Source organism: Coturnix japonica, chromosome 8 (assembly GCF_054131305.1).
Source record: "Coturnix japonica strain WE chromosome 8, WE-NBRP24, whole genome shotgun sequence".
Classification (NCBI taxonomy): Eukaryota; Metazoa; Chordata; class Aves; order Galliformes; family Phasianidae; genus Coturnix; species Coturnix japonica.
In genome coordinates this window covers 2,916,554-2,934,750 of record NC_140670.1, presented here as the reverse complement: position 1 = coordinate 2,934,750, position 18,197 = coordinate 2,916,554, and the positions used below count along the sequence as shown (strand labels likewise).

The following is an 18,197-nucleotide window of genomic DNA, read 5'->3' as shown; positions in this document are numbered from 1 at the left end:
TATTTGTCCTTAGACAGCTTGCCCAGCTAATCAGTCAGTGTAGGACACTTGATTTGTATTGATAATACAAGCTGACTTATCCTTACTAATGACTTGTATGGATTGCAATACGTTGACTTACTGCTGGGCTCTATAGTGAGGAATTAAACCTGTCAGTGCTGCCCCATCAACTGAAAAGGGAAATAATGCGGAAACACTTTGAGTGTTGAGATTTAAATAGAAGATATGTAGTAGCTGTGGGCAGTTAACCCGGACTGGTGTGAAATGGCTGTTTTTCCCACTACCTCGATCTTTGAGAAGTATGGAGTTACTGCCTCTTTCATTATATCAGCAGGGGTGTTTGGGGATGCTCAAGAACTTGATTTTGTCTAAAGGGCTGCAGCTTGATCATCGTTCTTGTGGCTTGATGAGTTGTTAATAGTAACTCCTATTACTTGACCTTAATGTCCTACCTGATGTGGGAAGACATTCAAAGACTAGTACTGACTTTGTGTCTTTCACCACATCTTCACGTGTTCTGCAATGCTTTAGGTTTGGAGGTTTATTTCCTTAATAGGTGAACTTAGCATTATGAACTTAGTAGGTGAGCTGGCATCTCTTGAGATGGTGTATTACTTTTCTCTGTCCTAAATTCCTTAATTCCTTATTACTGTATTTGACTTTCAACTGTGTGCTTTACAGTGCCAGACTTAATGAATTGATTGTATGTTCCTACTTGTACCTATGAGTGCCTGCTTTTGTGGGAGCTGATTCCTTTATCTCTTGCTTCTGAGCCTGTGTTTGACACATTAACATTCATTTAGGAAGACACCCCTAGAGAGTATTAGTATTCATAAAGTCAGCTGGAGCCAAAACAGTAAAAAATGAATAGAAAATAGAGGATGGGTGGTAAAACATCAGATACCTTGAAGAAAACTTCCTATGGAAGAAAGGTGATAGAAAATGGGGCTCAAAGCAAAGCCCATCTGGCATCAAGATGCTGGACTGAGGAACACATAGAAGGACTGATGACCTCATCAGCTCTTTCCAAAAGATACCTGTTGTATTACAGGAACTGATAGGCTCTTCTGTGATTCAGGATGTTTATTAAGCTATTGCCAGAAAGAGATTTGTGTAAATATCTGTATATCCATCAAGACTTAGTAATTCATGTTCTTGACCAGATGGCTGGTGTTGCACCAATCTCTGCCTCATCTTTCACTGTGAACTGCTCATCTGGGTAAAACATTTCTGAATACCTGTAGGTCCTTTGCTTTATTCATTGACTACAGTGCCCTGCTTTAACTTGAGATAAGCCTGTGTCCACTCTGTCTATAAACAGATGGGTGTTTTTGTTTCCAGACTGTACAGCCTCCAAACAAGATGACTTCTGCCTGCTCTGTCTGAAAACTTGGTCGCTCTGCGTCTGTGTAAATAGGCACTCAGAAGGACAGAGGTGAAAAGTTCAAACCTTTATAGACCATATGTTTGTACATGTGCATCTTAATTAGTCCAAACTTAATTAACCTGTAAATCCCTCTACAGAGGTGGGCCCTAGATTCTGCCCTAGCCTACCACTGTGTTGCCACGTTGCTCCTGAGATCCTCTATTTCTTGGTAAAAAAGACAGGCGTTATGTAAGCCCTTTGTCTTGGAACACCCTTCATCTAAAGCTGATCTATAGAAGCATGATCCAACAAGAAACAAATAATTAACTTCTGAAGTAACACAGAGCTCTGTCATTCTGTGCATAAATTGAACATTTTGTAATGCTACGGTCATGTTTTAGCATAGATACTGATACAGTGCATGCCAAGGTGGCTTATGTGCTGGCATGCTGGGGAGATTTAATTGGCTGATGGACAGTTGGCAGAACTACACTCTTAATTCTGCTGTTTCTTTACTAGGAGAACGGGGTGGTGCTGGAACAGCTGCCTAGAGAGGCTGTGGGTTCCCATCCATCCTTGGAGGTGTTCAAGGCCAGGTTGGATGGGGCCCTGGGCAGCCTGGGCTGGTGTTAAATGTGGAGGTTGGTGGCCCTGTCTGTGGAGGGGTGTTGGAGCTTCATTATCCTTGAGGTCCCTTCCAACTCAGGCCAGTCTGTGATTCTGTGACACTCCTATGCCATCTGATTATGAAAGCAGGAAGAGGAGAACTCAGTGTGGTTTTAAAAATCGTCATTCAATTCTCAGGAACTAGACGTTGTTGGTGCCTGTCACTCTGTGTAATGTTATTTTATATTAGGGATTTTATTGTCTTCTTGTTGAACGGGAACAATGTGCATATAAGGTCTGTATGGACAAACTAAACCATTACAGGTGGAGGGTTAGGTTGGATCTTTGGAAGAAGTTTTTCACCCAGAGCGTGGTGACGCACTGGAACAGGCTGCCCAAGGAGGCTGTGGATGCCCCATCCCTGCAGGCATCCAAGGCCAGGCTGGATGTGGCTTTGGGCCTGGGCTGCTGGTTGGTGACCCTGCACACAGCAGGGGGTTGGAGCTGGATGGTCATTATAGTTCTTTTCAACCCAGGCCGTTCTGTTCCTGTGATGCTGCTGTCCAGGGCTGCCTTGCATACAAACAGTGCAGCACCCTTCAGACACAGCATGATCCGGGGCCTAATGCTTTTCCTCTTTACTTTTTGGTAAATGGCTGCCAGTACTGGAGCCATGAGGAGATAGTCCCTTATAGAGCTGCTGACTGGAGAGCTGCCCGGTGACCACGAGCGACTGAGGAGCAGCTTGCTCATTAGATGCTGTTGTGACATGTTATTGGCAGGCTTATCTGGGCAAGTACGTTCTTGAATGCAATGTATATGCAAGCATTTTAAGTGCCCCGTTAATCAAACTGCTGGAATGATAAGGTCACTGCATTCTTGGACTTTGCTCATGGGTTTTTTTTTTTGGTTTTTTTTTTTCCTCTCTGCCTTAAACGTATTTATACAGTACACATTTGGGGCTTTCCCGTTGGTTCGTCACAAGCTATTAAAGTCCTAACGAGGATAAGAAGGGATTAGGGATGGAGACGGAGCTCTCCTCGCTTTCGCTGGCGGCCTGAGGAGGGCGAACCCCGAAGCACGTGGCCCCTGGGCGACCGGGGGCGGTGCCAGGCGGCGGCACGGAGCGGCGGCGGCTGCGTGAGTGCGGGGCCGGGGGCGGCCCAGGGCGGCGGTGCGGGCGTCCGGCGGCGGGGCCGAGGCGAGCGGTGCGGGTGGTGCCGGCTGTCAGCCCGGCCGTACCCCGCGGGACGCGGCCACCGCGGCCCTCTGACCTTGCTGTCTCATCGGTGCTGCCCTGCGGGAGGTTGCGCCTGCGGGGCTGATTTGCTTGTCCTTGCGGTGTAATGTTTGGTCTGATCCCTGCTGTGTTGCGTCGTTGAGACTGTGCATGAGTAGGTGCAGCGAGAGACAAAGGGATCCTGTGCTTTGTTCTTAGCGCTGTTCCCAGCGCCTTGGTGCGCTGCCCGGGGCGCTCGGGCTGCCCAGCCTCGGAAAGCCGCTGAGTGCCCCTTGTGCTGCTCCGAGTGCAGCGACCGCTGGGCTCTTTATAGCCGGGGGCAGGAAGCAGAAGCTGGCGTTGGGTTCTGAATGGGGGTCTGCCCGGAGCCTTGTGCTGCTGCTGCCCTGCTGGGTGGGATAGAAACTTGTATTGATTATCCTGTGTTTGTGCTTTTAGCAGTGATCTGCTGTTGGAACAGTGTGATATGAGGAATGTGGAAACTGAAGTACAAGGAAAGCAAAAATAAAAGTGGGGGTGGGCTGGGTGGGTGGGTGAAACAAGTCTTAATTTGAGCTCGGTTATGCAGTTCCTGCAGGGTTCAACCAGGAGAGAATGATGTGTTTGCTGTGTTTTGCTGAGCACAGGTTGGCTCCATTGTGAATCTATTGGTGTTCCCCTACTTTCTGCTCCTATGCAGACCTCTGCAGTGCTTGGCTTTGTAACTGCGGACCCCAGCAGACCCAGCTGTGAGCTCAGTCTGTAATGTCTGCACATAAGCACTTGTTGCAGTTCTGTGCTTCAGTGCTTTGTTCCACCTGCACAGCAGCTGTACGTGCTGGCTGAGCAGAGTTTGGAGTTCTCCTAGGCACAGTATTGAGCAGCCCATTCCCTCTGAATACCGCTAGAAGGTGGAAAATTGGAAGCTCTTCCAAGTGTAAGAGCTGCTTGAAAGGACAGAGTAGTCGAGATGTGGCATGTCTTGAGAGCGGTCTCCAAAGGGGGCAGATTACATGGCCTGATGGTGGTCTTCCTTTCCAAGGAAGGAGGATGGTTCTCTTGCTTGATACAACTTAGACTTAAAACCCAACCCATCTGAGTAGAGCAGTGAAATGTGCAGGTTGGGAAGAAACCTGGAAAGATGGCTGTTGCTTTTGATCTGGGGAGTGATTTGTAGCAGGGTCTTTGCAGTGAAAGAAAGAAAAAGAGTCACTGAGATTATAAAAAAAAAAAACACACCTAAATTCATACCTTCAGAACGTTAGGAGGGTGCTGTGTGTGTTGAATTTGGCCTTTAAAGGACAATGCAGGTTGGCAGGGACCTCTGGTTCAACCCTTGCTTAAAGCAGGGCTGCTTTTGGAGTTGGATAGGTCGGTGTATTTTGCAATCCCTAAAGGTATTTAAAAGCTCATCAAATCCTGATGAGCTTGTCACTGGGTTATTGTGAGTTGTAAATTTTCTTTAAAAGGAGCTAATTACTGAGATATTTGTAATCTGGTGACTCACTTCTGGCGGTATGTCTCATAAAAAGTAATCAGCTCAGACCTGTGTTTGGGATATGCAAGTTGTGACAAAGCTCTGGGAAAGACGATTAGGCTCAGGATGGGAGGGAAGAGAAGGGATGAAGCAGCAGTGGTCAGAACCAGCTTGTGAGAAGAGAGATTACAGAATCACAGACTGGCCTGGGTTGGAAGGGACCTCAAGGAATCACCAATCTCCAACCTCAAACCCACCACAGGCAGGGCCACCAACCTCCATATCGAATACCAGCCCAGGACCCCAACCTGGCTTTGAACACCTCTAGGGGTGGACGGGGCATCCACAGCCTCTCTGGGCAGCTGTTTCAGCACCTCACCACTCTCATAGTAAAGAACTTTCCCTTGACACCCAAGCTCAGTCTTCCCTCCTTCAACTTAGAACCATTTCCCCTTGTCCTGCTGTTATCTACCCCTTCAGAGATGAGAGGTGATGTTGCAGCGCTGGCTGAGTGTTTCCACTCCTCCTTGTTCTTAGGAAAAGTATGCAAGTAAATGTGTGTGCTGCCATGACTGATAACTGGAATACACAAATTTTCCAGTGTTTTTTGACACAGCTGCAGCAGGTCATGTTTATGCAGCTAAAATAAATGTTTAAGGATAGCTATCCTCTTAATGACCCATTTCTTCTCCACTTGTGGGTGGCAGGGAAATGAGACATCGAGAGAACCGTGTTTCAATTGGTCTTCTTGACACGAGGTGAAGACCATCAACCAGCTCTGACAGCAGGGCTGAGACTTGGCTTGTTGAAATTTGGGTTAGCTAAGTACTGACAGACCAGAAAACGACTCGCTGGTATCTTGGGAATCTCTGACTGCCACCACAAAACCACACCAAAAAAAAATAAAGGTAGTTTTTTCTTTGGCTTCTCTCTGCTGAGCATAGTGCTCCAGCACTCGTGGAGGCTTTGAGGGCTGGAGAGAGCCCTGATAGCTCTGAGAAAGGGAGGCTGTTCAGCGAAGGGCTGTTAGCTGTGTCTCCTTCGTTGTTGCCACGGTTGTTAATGTTGTTTGGACGTGCGGAGCGGCGCTGTTAGAAGTAGAAGGGGCTGATACAGAAGAAAGACGCTTATTGTAAAACTGCGTGGCTCTAAAAACAAACCTGAGCGCAGCTGCGTTCTCAGCGTCCCGGGAGCGGAGCGATGGAAGCGTTAAGCGCGGCTGGCCGGGGATTGGACAGCCCTTGTGGCGTCACCGCTGTCGTGCCGCCGCGGAGCGCATCGCTCCGAGGAGGCGGCGGGGCTGAGCCCGGCGCTGCCCGCCCGTCCCGCACTGCGCTGCGCTGCGCTGCGCCGGCTCCGGCTGCTGCCCGGGGCTCTGCGGGCTGCTTCGGGTGAGTGAGCGCCCGCGGGCGTTGGAGCCGTTCGGGTGCCCCGTGCTGGCTGCGGGTGGTCGCAGAGGATGGATGGGCGGCGCGTTTGGGGTGGTGGAGGGTTGCGGTGTTGGTTGGTAGGGGAGGCAAGTCGGTGCTGCTGTGCCGGGCCGCTTCTTCCATCTCCCTGTTTGTTCAAATAGCGAAGGGTCACGCGTCTGGATGAGTATCTCGTTCAGTTAGCTGAGCCCGAGGAGCACCGTTCGATTGAAGAGGTGTGTTGGCTGAGATCATGATCTCTATATCGGGGCTACAGCTGGGTGGATGTGAAATAGTGGAGGGAAGCTGGCTTTTGGCAGTGCTAATGGTGCCAACACTGATGATAATGCTGATAAAAAGAAAAGCTATGCGGGAAGTTGCTTGTTTAGTAGTTGTCACAAACTTGGCAGCCCTTCTGTACACAAATGAAATGCACGAGGGAATACAGCTTGGTTTTATCACCGTCCCTTCTTGTAACTAAGAGTTACGAGAAGAATATCTCCACCAGACAAGTCTGGAAACTATATCTGGATCTGCAGAGTCTGGGAGGGAGCAGAGAGGGGCTGTGGCCTTTTGGTGTGCCATGCAGATGGAGCATCAGGGCGACACTTTGAATTGTGTTTTGGTTGCACTAAGAGCTGGGGTCAGGATAGTCTCTGATACGAGTTGGATGCACAAATCAAAAGTTGTCCTTACAAGTATGATTTTATGCACTTGAAAAAGTATGTAGACAAAGCAGATAAGGACAAGGAAAGTTTCCCTGTGTTAAAAATAAGCCATGAAATTAGGTTCACTTATCTGCACTATGTTTGTGTAAACTGCCCTTGTTTCCTGCTTAGGCTTATCATCTGAAATCCCAGCCTATCTCAGGTCTGGGTTTCTCGTGTTTCTAGGTACTGTGGTCCTGTCTTCCTCAGCACCAAGTATGGTGTTATATGGTGCTACAAGGGGAAATAAGATCTCTTCAGTGTTTTTCTAACCATCTCTACAGGTAGGCAGGCAGTTCATTGTGTTTGATGGTCAGAGGCTTTCTGGAACTAGTTCTTAGGGTGGAAATAGACATTTTCTCCTGGAAAATTCTGGGTATTGTGTCTGACCCAAAAAGTGGGACCAACTCCTGCTTTATGCTTTAGGAATTATAGCTGCCATTTATCTCTACAGCAAACATGGTGTGTGTTTCTGGTCTGTTGCCAGTCACAGTTCAAAACAGTAACATTTTTCCTATGTTTATAGGGGAAAAAGAAATCTTTTCTGCATCGAGCTGTATATACAGGCAGCACTAGTCACCAAGAGAGCGGATCAGGGAATGGGGTCTTGCAGATGGCTGTTGGAAATGTTTCACGCAATACATAGAGTCAAACTAAAGTTGAATGACTGATGAAATTTTGTAACACCGAACTGCTGTGATGTAAATGAGCAGTGACTTTTCACCCTGCTAAAACTCAGTGACTTTTGTACCAGTTCTTGCTCACAGCTGGATCTTGAGTTTTGTCCTGGGCTAAGCTTCCTTCTCCCCTCTCTGGAAGGTGGCTGTCAGCCCTCCCCAGTCTTGTGAAACATATGCAAAGGTCAGGATGGGGTATTGGAGTCCTCAGCAGGGAGCATGACTACTGGGTCATGAAACTGCCATGAAACCAGAGTCACTGATAACAATAAGCAGTTAGTGCTTTTAAGATGTGAGCCAGCATATGTAATGGCTTCCACTGGAGCGTTATCTGTTCTGATCAGTGGGTGTGAAGTCAGGTTGTTAGTTCCAGATGTGATCTGTGGTTGTAAGTGGTAGTTGGTCAGCATGCAGAAGGTGCTGTCCAGGGCATGTTGGTTTGAAATGAGTTGCAAGTCTACATAGTTCTTTCTGTAGGAATGACTGCTGAGCTCTTCTGACCTTGGCTCTGTGTTTGCTTTGGTTCTAACATTGAGCTGTAGGGAACAGGAAAGATTACCAGTTCCTCCTGGTGTGGTATCATCAGTATTCAGTGCTAGAGCTGATTTTTTTCTTTCTCTTTCCAGAAATGTCCTTGCTACCGGACTTTGGGATGTTCACAATGGGCATGTGGTCGGTTGGTCTCGGAGCCGTTGGTGCAGCCATAACAGGGATTGTCCTCGCCAACACTGACTTATTTTTGCCTAAGCCAGAAAAAGCAACACTGGACTTTTTGGAGGGGATAGAGCTAAAAACTTTGGGATCAGGTAAGATTCTGGATGTTTGAGCTATTGTTCTTTGGTCTGCGGTCTAAGGAAAGGACCTCTGTATGACCAAGGCTGGGAAATGCTGAAGAACAGTGAAGTGCGCGTAGAAGGTTAAATTTTCCTTCGTCAAAGATTATCTGTAGGGGATACAAGATTTCATGCAGACCACGTGAGGTGTCTAAAGAGTTTCTCTTAGTCTTTCCTAGTTAGAGGAAGTAGTTGAGTGTCCTCGATAGCAGATGATTCTGGTGAAGGAAAACCAACTTCAGCTGGTGTTTCTGGAAGGTCTATTTCAAATTGTAATACAGTTGATGTGTATAATTTTCAGTGTATGTGAAGACACAGGAATAAAATGGAATAAAATCAGTAAAGCAAATAATACTCTTTTACACATGGAAAACTTGTCTGAATTGTAGGTTTATAATTGTATTTGCATGTGGAATTCTCTGCAATGCTTTGAGTAGCTCCTTAAAGGATTAACCATGGTAGCTAAGGATGGCTGATATTATTGTTGATGCTGTTTTTCCTGTCTAAACAGAACCAAGAAAATTCAAAGCAGGTGAATTGTGGCAGAGGAATGGTGCAGTGATCATGGCTGTGCGAAGACCTGGATGATTTTTGTGCAGAGAGGTACTTGCTGAGTTCGGGGGCTAATTAGGAAGAGTTAAGCTTTGCTTGTGTAGATTCACATTGAATAAAGGGAAGAGGTGAACAGGAGTTATCATATACACCTGAAGTGTCTGGAAGACATGATCCTAGCACTAACTGGTTACTGGATAACAATATATTAGTTTTGGTTTTCCTTGCAGCAGGTTTATACAGATTGTGTCTTGAGTATTTTCCTTCTGAAGGAGATTAATGCTTCATTTTTACATCTGCCAGAGATCTAGCAGACAGTAATTAGAAATGGAGACTACCCAAAACTCAGTTAATAATGAGTCCCAGGAGCTAGTCATGTTCCCTATGTCCAAAATAAATCTCATTGAGCCAGGTACTCCCTGGTCAAAAGCAATCAAAGATTGGACTGGCAGAAATCCATCAGATTTCTGAACTCAGAACTTATGTTACAGAGGAGTCTTTTGTTCTAGATGGGAACATCATTTCTCAGACACGTAGGCTGTTAATTCCCAGTACAAACTTGTTTTGTTTTCTTGATTATTTGAGTTCTGAATGGTATTAAAAATATCCACTTAAAAGGGCTATTAGCCATCCCTCTCACCTCTCCATAGTTGTTGTTAGGAAGAACAATAAGGCAGTTTGTTCAAAGAAAAACAGAAAGTAATTAGTAGATATTTCTGATCAATAAAGAGAAAGGTGAGACAAGCCCAAACAATGATGTTTTGAGTCTCACACTTTCCTACTCACTGTTTCCTTTTGATGCTGATTCATCCTTTTCATTTCATCTCAAGAAGATCGAGTCATTAGTGGAGTGCCACACTTACCCTTTCAGCTACTGATATCTTTCTCTCATGTCTTTTGTCTGTTTGCCCTGTCTATGTACTTACAGCCCCTAAATTCTGGATAACATAACCTGCAGACCTTGGAGTTAAGGCATATCACTTAGCTGACTGAGGGTGTTCAAGCACATGTCCCCTCCAGCCCCCCCACCCTTGCTTTTTTTTGTAACAAGTGTAGATTTCTTTTGAGGCCCAATAAAAATGAATTATCTCAATTGGAGAAGCCTTGGAGACCACCTCTGTATGAGCTGTAGGAACAGGGGTTTCTTCAGCAGAACAAAAAGGCAAGCAGATGAGTGATGATACCATATGTATTTATACACCACAAAAAGCAATAAAGCAATATTGCTTCTGAGCTACTGGAAGTGTATGAAGAAATTCCTTGTTCGTTTTCACTGGGAAATCTAAGGAGGGGAGAGCGTGTTCACTCCATTACTTACTGTAGACTGATACGATGTTCCTGCATTGAGCTCTCAGGTGCTTCACACAATGGCTGGCATCATTATGGTGTGTTTCTTTTTGGGGAAAAAGAAACGTTGTGATATTCAGGCCTGGAAAAGCTAAGCGATGTGCAGGCTGAACCTTTTCACTGTCCGATAGATGCTTAAAAAAAATAGTTGAAGCTCTGTCAGAAGCAAAGCAAACACATAAAACTTTGAATTAACGCTGTGTTTTCTCCAAGATATTATTATTATTTTTTCCAGTGAATGCTCCAAAAGTTTTCTTTCTTGCTTAGTGAATAAAATTTCAGTGAACATAACAAAGACTGGCCTATGAGTGGATCTTTAACGTGTTTCAGATCCTCCAGAATTCAAGGTGAAGCTTTTTAACTTCCATCTATCACCTGAAATGTACCTATTTTTCTGTTCCTTAGGAGGCTTCTGAGCTTTCCTCTCTGAAACCTCAGCTGTCCCAGCTGGGTGTTCCTCTCTATGCTGTTGTGAAAGAGAAGATAGGGACCGAAGTGGAGGATTTTCAGCATTATTTCAAAGGAGAAATCTTTCTGGATGAAAAGGTATCATGAAGTCGGTGTTCTTTTCCTTTTTTTTCCCCTATAATAGCGAGCGTATGGATGTCCTCTTTGAAGAGCCTGTATGGTATAGATAAAATGTGTTCCAAATGATAAGGGGTTTAGAAACATTGTTAGTTGAAGCAGTTAATTGGCTTTGCTTTTCTACCTATATCCTGCACAGCTTACAGACTGCCCTGTGGTATGCACTGATAGCATGTTCCTGGAGGATTTTTTTTTCCCCTCCGCTTCATTTTATACAGCCTGTTCATATTTATTCTTTTCTTCACTGTCCTTGTGACTTGCTGCTGTTAACAATGCATGAATCAAAGTCTGAAGGTAGAAGACAATTAGTTCAGCATATACAGCCTGAATTACATTGTGGCTTGTCCCAGTACATAGATAAAGTGTGTAGACAGTCTGATGTCCTATGAAACTACAGATCTGCTTATTTGCTAACACAGAGGACACATTTAGAAAGCGTTTGGCTTCTGGAAGAAAAAGAATGCCTAATATTCGGAATCAAAGAAAAGATGCTTTTATTTACCATCCCCACTCTGGCTGTTTAGAGTAAACACGTTGATTTTTAAGCAAAAAAAATGGCTGATGAAATTTTAGGACTTCAGCACCCCTTCGACCAGCAGTTTTATTACCATAGTTCCAAAATGAAATAAAAGGCACTTATCACAAAGCACTCTTTGTTCTCAACAATGTTGATGGTCATGTAGATCATTAAATAGCTGTGGATCATATTTGAAAAGACACGTGAAGGGTGGCAGTAATCATAGTTGGCTGTGTGGAAGTAAATGGCCATGTAGTGAGTTAGAAATTAGTTGAGGTGCAATTTCTTTACAGCTCTGCCTGTTTGGCTTTTCTGTTTGGCAGAAAAGGGTACAGGGTTGTAATGTTTCCTGAATTTAACCTGGGAGGAGAAGTCCTTTTCTGTTTGCTGAGATATTTTCTGTTTCATTGCAGAGAAGCTTCTACGGCCCACGCAAGCGAAAAATGATGCTGTCGGGCTTCTTCCGCATCGGAGTCTGGCTAAATTTCTTCCGTGCTTGGAAAAATGGTTTTAGTGGTAACCTGGAAGGAGAAGGGTTCACCCTGGGAGGAGTATATGTGATTGGAGCGGGAAGACAGGTAACTACAAACCTACCTGCAGGCTTCTCCTTTGGAATTACTCAGTTGCTTATCAGCTGATCTCCTCTGAGCAGCCTGGGATTAGTGTATGACTTTTGTGTGTGTGTGTTTTATATAGGGTGTTCTATTGGAGCATCGCGAGAAAGAATTTGGTGACAAAGTCAGCCTTCCATCTGTCCTTGAAGCTGCCAAGAAGATAAAGCCTCAGGCTTCGGAAGCTGAAGAATAGTTGCACGTTTTTCTGATGGCAGATTGCAGTGTAGAACACATCTGTTTCTTGAATGTGCAATTTAATTGCTTTTTAACTACTTAGTGACCAGTGCCGAGGAAAGATTCTCTTTTCAAATGTAATACTGATGAAAACCCTCCTGGATTTTTTTATGGCTTTGCTGTCTTTTAGGTGGTCAGAATTTCAGCTGACTTTTTGTGTCTGACTGTATTAATGAAAGGCTGGGTCTAAAGTCTGACGTAGCCTGGATGTTTTCAGTCAGAGACAGTCAGTTGAAATCCTGTCTACCTAGGGGAGCAAAACCTTTTAAACCTGGAGAAACTGAGTGTTAGCCTAAGGTTGAAGGGTAATAAAATTTTATGTAGATGATATGTCTTCACTTTTTTTTTTTTCCTGACTGCATAAATACGTCTGTATTTCTAAGAGATCATCAAGTCCAATTCCTGGCTCTATACAGAACCACCCAAAATTCAAACCCTAAGTCTGAGGGCATCATCCAAACGCTTCTTGATCTCCAGCAGTTTGGTGCCGTGATCACTGCCCTGGGAGCCCGTTCCAGTTTGTGACCACCCTCTTGGTGAAGAACTGCTTCCCAGAAGCAACTTGAGCCTCCCCTGGTGCAGCTTCATGCCATTCCCTCAGGTCCTTCATCTTGTCGATCTAGATTAGTCAGTCCTGATTAAATCCTGTTAGTCTAGATTAGTCAGAGATTCTGCATTCAAGGCATTCTGCTGCATTTTTAAGTACTGCTACATCTACACAAGTAAGTTTCTTGTTAATTAAAGGCTCTGAAAATGCCAGCTCGTTGTGTGATGGCCTGCAAAGAAGATAGAAGACGTCTAGTGTTCACTCCAGAAGATGACTGTGATAGGAAAGCAAGTTCCATTTTGTGTTTGTTTTTCTAAAAAATGGGTAACAGTATGAAGAAACAGATTATGTAGAGTTTCCATCTCAGTTTGAGTACTACAGTAGAAATGGCATCTAGCAATAGATGTAGTGTTCCACAGTATGATCCATAGGAGCCATTACCATACATAATCATGTCTATATGTACTTAGATTGAAGCGTGAACAGGACAGCGTGGATTTTCCAAATGTGCTGAATCAAGTGTCACAGGATATCCTTAATTAGCTGGTATATGTATTAGATAACCTTGGGGGGGGGGGGGGGGAGGAGAAAAAAAATGTGGGCTAAAACTTATTGAGATAGCAGAAGAATTAACTAATTAATGTTTTGTCCTGGCAGGATACAACTCTTGTCATTCTACTCTCTTCTGACCTTAAAATGTATCAAACTTCGCTGCATCATTGATACTGAGGACAGGGGTTCTTTGTAGCTCTGAAACTTTGGTAATAAGCCTGTTTCTGTGTGTGCTTTTGCCTACCTTGTATGTGTGGTCATGCCTGATGCTGACTGTATCAAAACTAAAAGCCTAAACTACACAAACACTAAGGATTGGTATTGTTATGTATAAAATCAATTGCACAAATTTTGCAATTGCATAATTGCATCATTATGGGTAAAATCCTGACTTAAAAGAATGCCAAACTGACCTAATTTTAACTATACGCACCCTTCAGAGTTTATTGTTTGCTGTTGCCTAATACAGCACTAGCAGTGAAGATCTGGGGACAAAATCTGCATTCGTCTGTGTCTTCTACCACATTTGTCTCACAGAATTTAGTTAGTTTTATGTGCATGTTCTCAGGTAGGCTGACTGTCTTGGTTAGTTGAGGAGCTTGGATAAAATAAGTGCCCTGGTGTCGAATAAAGGTGTTGAGGTTAGGAGCAAAAAGCATTCGTATGAGGTTCTTAGTTTTTTTAGTACCTGATGCTTGTGATGGTGCCTAAAAATTGAGACACTGAGTGACAGAGTGGAGATGGGCTCTGCTGGAGTTCAGAGCAGCCAGACCAACTGCCAAGAGTTTGCCTCAGGAAGTAAGAATTGTATCTGAAGGCTTGTCATTGCTCAAAGGGAGTACTCCATAGCATGAGTGCTTGCCTAACAGTTGTCTTCAATAGGCATATTGTCACTTTGGAGTGCAGGTGGTAGGAAATGCAAAAGAGATGGTGGAAGAAATGGCTGGGAGCTCCTGTTTTTTACCTTTCAAGATGCTTCTAATAGGAACAAACAACAGGAGCAGACTTCTGTATCACAACTTTTGTTAAGTTTTGAGTTATGCTTTCCTTGCAGTGGGAACTGGTAGGCTTTGTCTTTCACAGAGATACTGCCAGAAGACAGGCAAGAAGGTACTGAGCTCAGAGAGATCTGGATTTCAGGCCTTGTTCCACTGTGTTTACACATTTTACATAAACATGAAATGTGAAATACATAAGCAGTCCTTGGAGTATGGGCTGGAAGACAGATACATTCTGAGAAACATAAGATAATGTCAAGTACTTTAGAACTTGCTAAATGTGCTTTAAGTTTTGTTGGCCGTGCAATTGAATCTCACCCTCTGTGGCAGAGTTTGCCCATGGTTCTTTCAGTCTGACCCCAAAAGGTCCTCCGTTATGAGATGGATGCCACTGTTTTGCAGCCCTGCTGGTGTTCCAACAAAAAGGCTATTGTTTTGTGGTCCTGGAAATAGTCAGGAAACTGCTAGGTCTAGCATTTAGGACATCTAGCCAAAGTATAATGGCTGTTAACTATGTACATCGTTAATGCTATAACATGGCAAAGCATACCCTTTAGCACAGAAATGTTTCTAGTAAGACACATGAAGTCCCTTGGATGGAGATCATTATTAAAATGCTGACAGAGACTGCAAGTTCTCTTTGCTCCATCGGCATCAGCCAAGGCACACGTACAGCAATCACATGAGACCTCCAGATATGGGAACGTGCCTTTTGTCACTGTTAACAGCAACAGTTAGTGTAAACAGCGCGCTTCTGGATTTGGAAGGTATGTACATCTACTCAAGTGTAAAAATCCTTTAACTTTCTCCTCCTTTCAGAGGTCAGTGTAAATTTGGAGACACAGAAAGTACAAATGATGTCTGCAAATGCTGGGAAGAATCAGTACTCAATAAACTTCTTTTAATAAGCCAGCTTCAGGTTTATTTGGGGTTGCTTCATTCTTTCTGAACTCCACGTTGACAGAGTACAAATGGAGAGGTGGGAAGATAGGAGCAGTTAGTAAGGCTATGAAAAGGGCAGTCTCAAGGAAATCCAAGGGGCAGAAAGCGAGGGAGGAGCCATTCAATCGCAGGTGAATTCCCAGTGGCAGCTACTGTACAAGGTCTGCATACCTGGTTTAAGAATGTTTTCTTCTATATGTCTTCACTGACAAAACTATTTATAATGGTAGTTGGTTTTGTTGCGTCAACAGCTACCTCTGCTGGCCCAGTTCCTTACTCATATCTAATGCTTTGATGTTTTGTTCATTGAACACAAGAGCACTAAGTTAGTGCACCGAATAGGACTTCACAAAGGAACTCTCTGTTGCCTCTGATGCTGGGAACACTAATAAATGAAAATACTGAACAAGGAGGCTCCCCTCTAGCTATTCCTTTTCAGTCACCTTGCCCTTGTTTCTTCAAAGGCCTGCCATTCATTTTTTCATTTGTCTTTGGTAGAGAAATAAGGTTAGGAAAAAAAAACCTTTTTAAGAAGGAATATTTTGTGAAGCCAGGGCCCGAGGTGTGATACAGGAAAGTGCTTTTTACTGACTAAAAGGCCTTTGTAATACTTGAAAAATACCAATGATGTTTCCTGTCTGCGGTGTCCTTTTAAATGCATGAGAACCATGAGCTGCCTCATAGGGTGTTTTCTGTTTGTTTCCTGTTCTGCATTTTATTTTCCCTGCTGGGGTATCCGTTCCCAGGCTGTCAGGCTGCCCGTAACGGGTGCCATATGCAAATATGCACAACCAGAAGGGAACGCCGAAGGATCCCTGCCATTTTTTTTCCCCCTGATGTGTTTCCTGAGATGCGCTGTGTAAGAAATAAGAGAACGAGAAAGCTCTTTTTATTCCCTAGCCGCTGGGTGTCACTGCTTCCCTAAGCCGAAGTGAAGGTCAGCAGAAGACTCGATTTTTTTCTGCAGTAGAAGATTTGCATAACAAAGACGCCAGCAACAGGGCTCTGTTGGTCCGGATTAGTCTAGAAGAAAGCTGTAAGGAAAGACATTTATTCTGCAGTCTTTTTCCTTGTACGGACCTTTTAACCTTCTTAAAATGATAAAGGAAAGCTATGATGGGGTTTGCGGCGTATAAATGTTTCTAAATGAGTGCGGAGGGGATGGATTATTAACTGACTCGTTGTAATCTTCACCAACGTTTCATGTTTTAGTAATATTAATTCTAGTTACCGCCGGTGCGCAAATGGCATCTCGGTGGTGCAGGAGTAGGCAGCTGCAATACCAGCTGGTACCAGCAGAGGGCGCTGTGGCGGAATGGTGAATGAAATGAAGCCGCCAGTTTGGTCCGACCCTCTGTAGTTTTATACGCTGGATAAATGATCTCCGATAAAAACAGAAATAGATTCCACTGCAAATTGCAGACGCTGGTCATGCTAAAGCCGATCAGATACAGTGGAACTGGTGAATAGCTCTGGTCTTACCATTTTCCACCAGCTACTCCTAATGCATTAATTTTGGGGTATGCTCTGATTAATCAGCTGAGGCAAGTGTCAGGTCAGCTGAGGGAGCACAGGTGAAGGTAATTTAGCTGTACTCCTGGAAGGGGTGGAGCTTGACTCCACCTCCCCTAGACCTCATTTAAGGGCTGACCACCACTAAGGCAGCGTCTCTTGGAGATCACTCCCTGGTGGAGATTGCATCAGCATTTCCCAGTGAAGGCATCCATATCAGTGAGCTTTCCTCTATAAACAACCTTTTGAATATCTTTGTGTCATCATCTTTGTATCATTCCACCTTACATCCTTCTTCAAGCATCTTCTTTCAGCTTTACCAGCCAATTCAGTTTTACTCTGCTTTCTAGCCTAAGCATCCTCGAGCAAGCTTGGGTAGGTCTGCAAAGCAACAGTGAAGCCACTGTCATGCAACATTCTGTAGGTGAATCTGCAGAATTAGAAAAGTATTTATCCATTCCCAAACGTGATATACCTGAAGGCCAGGGCAGCTGGGCCTAGCCAAGGCTCTCAAGGTGCTCAGCCTTTCCTACCTTTGGCTTAAGCCAGCAGTCAGAGTGTTGGCAACTAAGACGTTCACAGATGAAACCTGTTGAAGAAGAGAACAGCAGAAGTGTGTGGAAGTCAGGAGCTAAGCTAGAAGCTGGGGTATAAAGAGCTGCTGCAGAGGAAAGCCTTTCCTTCCCGTCCCCGTCCTCAGCTTTCCGGCTGTTATTCAGCACATGCCCTCCATCACATCCAGCTCACTTCCTGAAGCCCTTTTACAAAGCAGGCCTTAGTGTTTTTCATCTATGTGGGAGTGATATGGAGGTCAGAAGTGCCTTATCTCTCATAATTTGGGAGGAAAGGATGGAAAATGCAGACAGAGTGTGGAAAAGCTGAGATAAGCAGCTGTGTTGCCCAGGAAGGGCTGCACTAGAGGACAGGCTCACAAAGCCCAGGGGGTGATTGCTTCAGCTGTGTGCTCAGTGCACAGTGAGAAACCATGAGGCAGCCACTTCCTCCCCTCACACAGACCTTACGAGGGCCTCACCTGAGATGTGAAAACCCTGGTTTACTTGGAGGCTCAAAGTGCAATTTAGACTGTTATTTATTGATTTTCTCCCTTCATCTCCAGGTTTTCTAGGAAACACTCAGGTTGTGCCTTGGAGGTTACCTTGGAATTGTTTTATGCTCGTTCTCGCTATGAAAGTCTGCAAGACTGCGGAGGAAGCGAGGCTGCTCAGCTACCCACCCTGTCAGCTGCCACCCGCGACCTGAACCGTATCTCTGTAGGGTGTGAGCACAGTTACCTCAGCCAAAAACCCGTTGGAAGCACTAATAACAGCCATAGTTAAGCTAAGCACGGGTTTCCGCCAGCTGAGGCGCGCACGAGGGCTGCGGACAGGCCGTTCTCCGCTCCGGGGTGGGGCTGCCGGAACTCAGCGCCCCGCCCGGCCCCGGGGGCTCTCGGCAGCGCAGGGCCGGCTGTGGAGGTCAGGGAGCCGGGGGCAGCGCTGAGGT

General features: G+C 45.0%; 2 protein-coding genes and 1 long non-coding RNA gene across 11 annotated transcripts in view; 2 read left to right on the top strand and 1 right to left on the bottom strand.

The window, feature by feature from the left end:
* The window catches only part of PRXL2A (peroxiredoxin like 2A), a 36,599-nt gene extending 24,128 nt beyond the window's left edge, over positions 1–12,471 (top strand). For 3 of the 9 annotated variants that reach the window (XM_085553806.1, XM_085553801.1, XM_085553802.1), the window contains exons 2-6: positions 8,088–8,267; positions 8,806–8,897; positions 10,599–10,739; positions 11,709–11,873; positions 11,992–12,471. In XM_085553806.1, coding sequence (XP_085409932.1) covers positions 8,090–8,267; positions 8,806–8,897; positions 10,599–10,739; positions 11,709–11,873; positions 11,992–12,102 — 687 coding nt within the window. In that variant the 5' untranslated portion in view covers positions 8,088–8,089 and the 3' untranslated portion in view covers positions 12,103–12,471. Of the gene's footprint in view, positions 1–3,063; positions 3,367–5,953; positions 6,060–6,162; positions 6,314–6,970; positions 7,069–8,087; positions 8,268–8,805; positions 8,898–10,598; positions 10,740–11,708; positions 11,874–11,991 lie in introns of those variants that run through there. The other 6 variants (XM_015866085.3, XM_085553803.1, XM_085553800.1 and 3 more) reach the window with 6 other exon arrangements.
* A 3,605-nt stretch (positions 12,472–16,076) lies between these two features.
* LOC107315592 (uncharacterized) lies at positions 16,077–18,120 on the bottom strand. The gene is made up of 4 exons (XR_001555976.3): positions 17,987–18,120; positions 17,170–17,283; positions 16,983–17,075; positions 16,077–16,216 (listed from the first exon to the last, which is right to left on the bottom strand). It is a non-coding gene; the product is annotated as an uncharacterized LOC107315592 (long non-coding RNA).
* The window catches only part of TSPAN14 (tetraspanin 14), a 38,002-nt gene continuing 37,834 nt past the window's right edge, over positions 18,030–18,197 (top strand). Inside the window, exon 1 of the mRNA XM_015866082.3 lies at positions 18,030–18,195. The gene's annotated coding sequence lies outside the window, so the exon portion shown is untranslated. The remainder of the gene's footprint in view (positions 18,196–18,197) is intronic.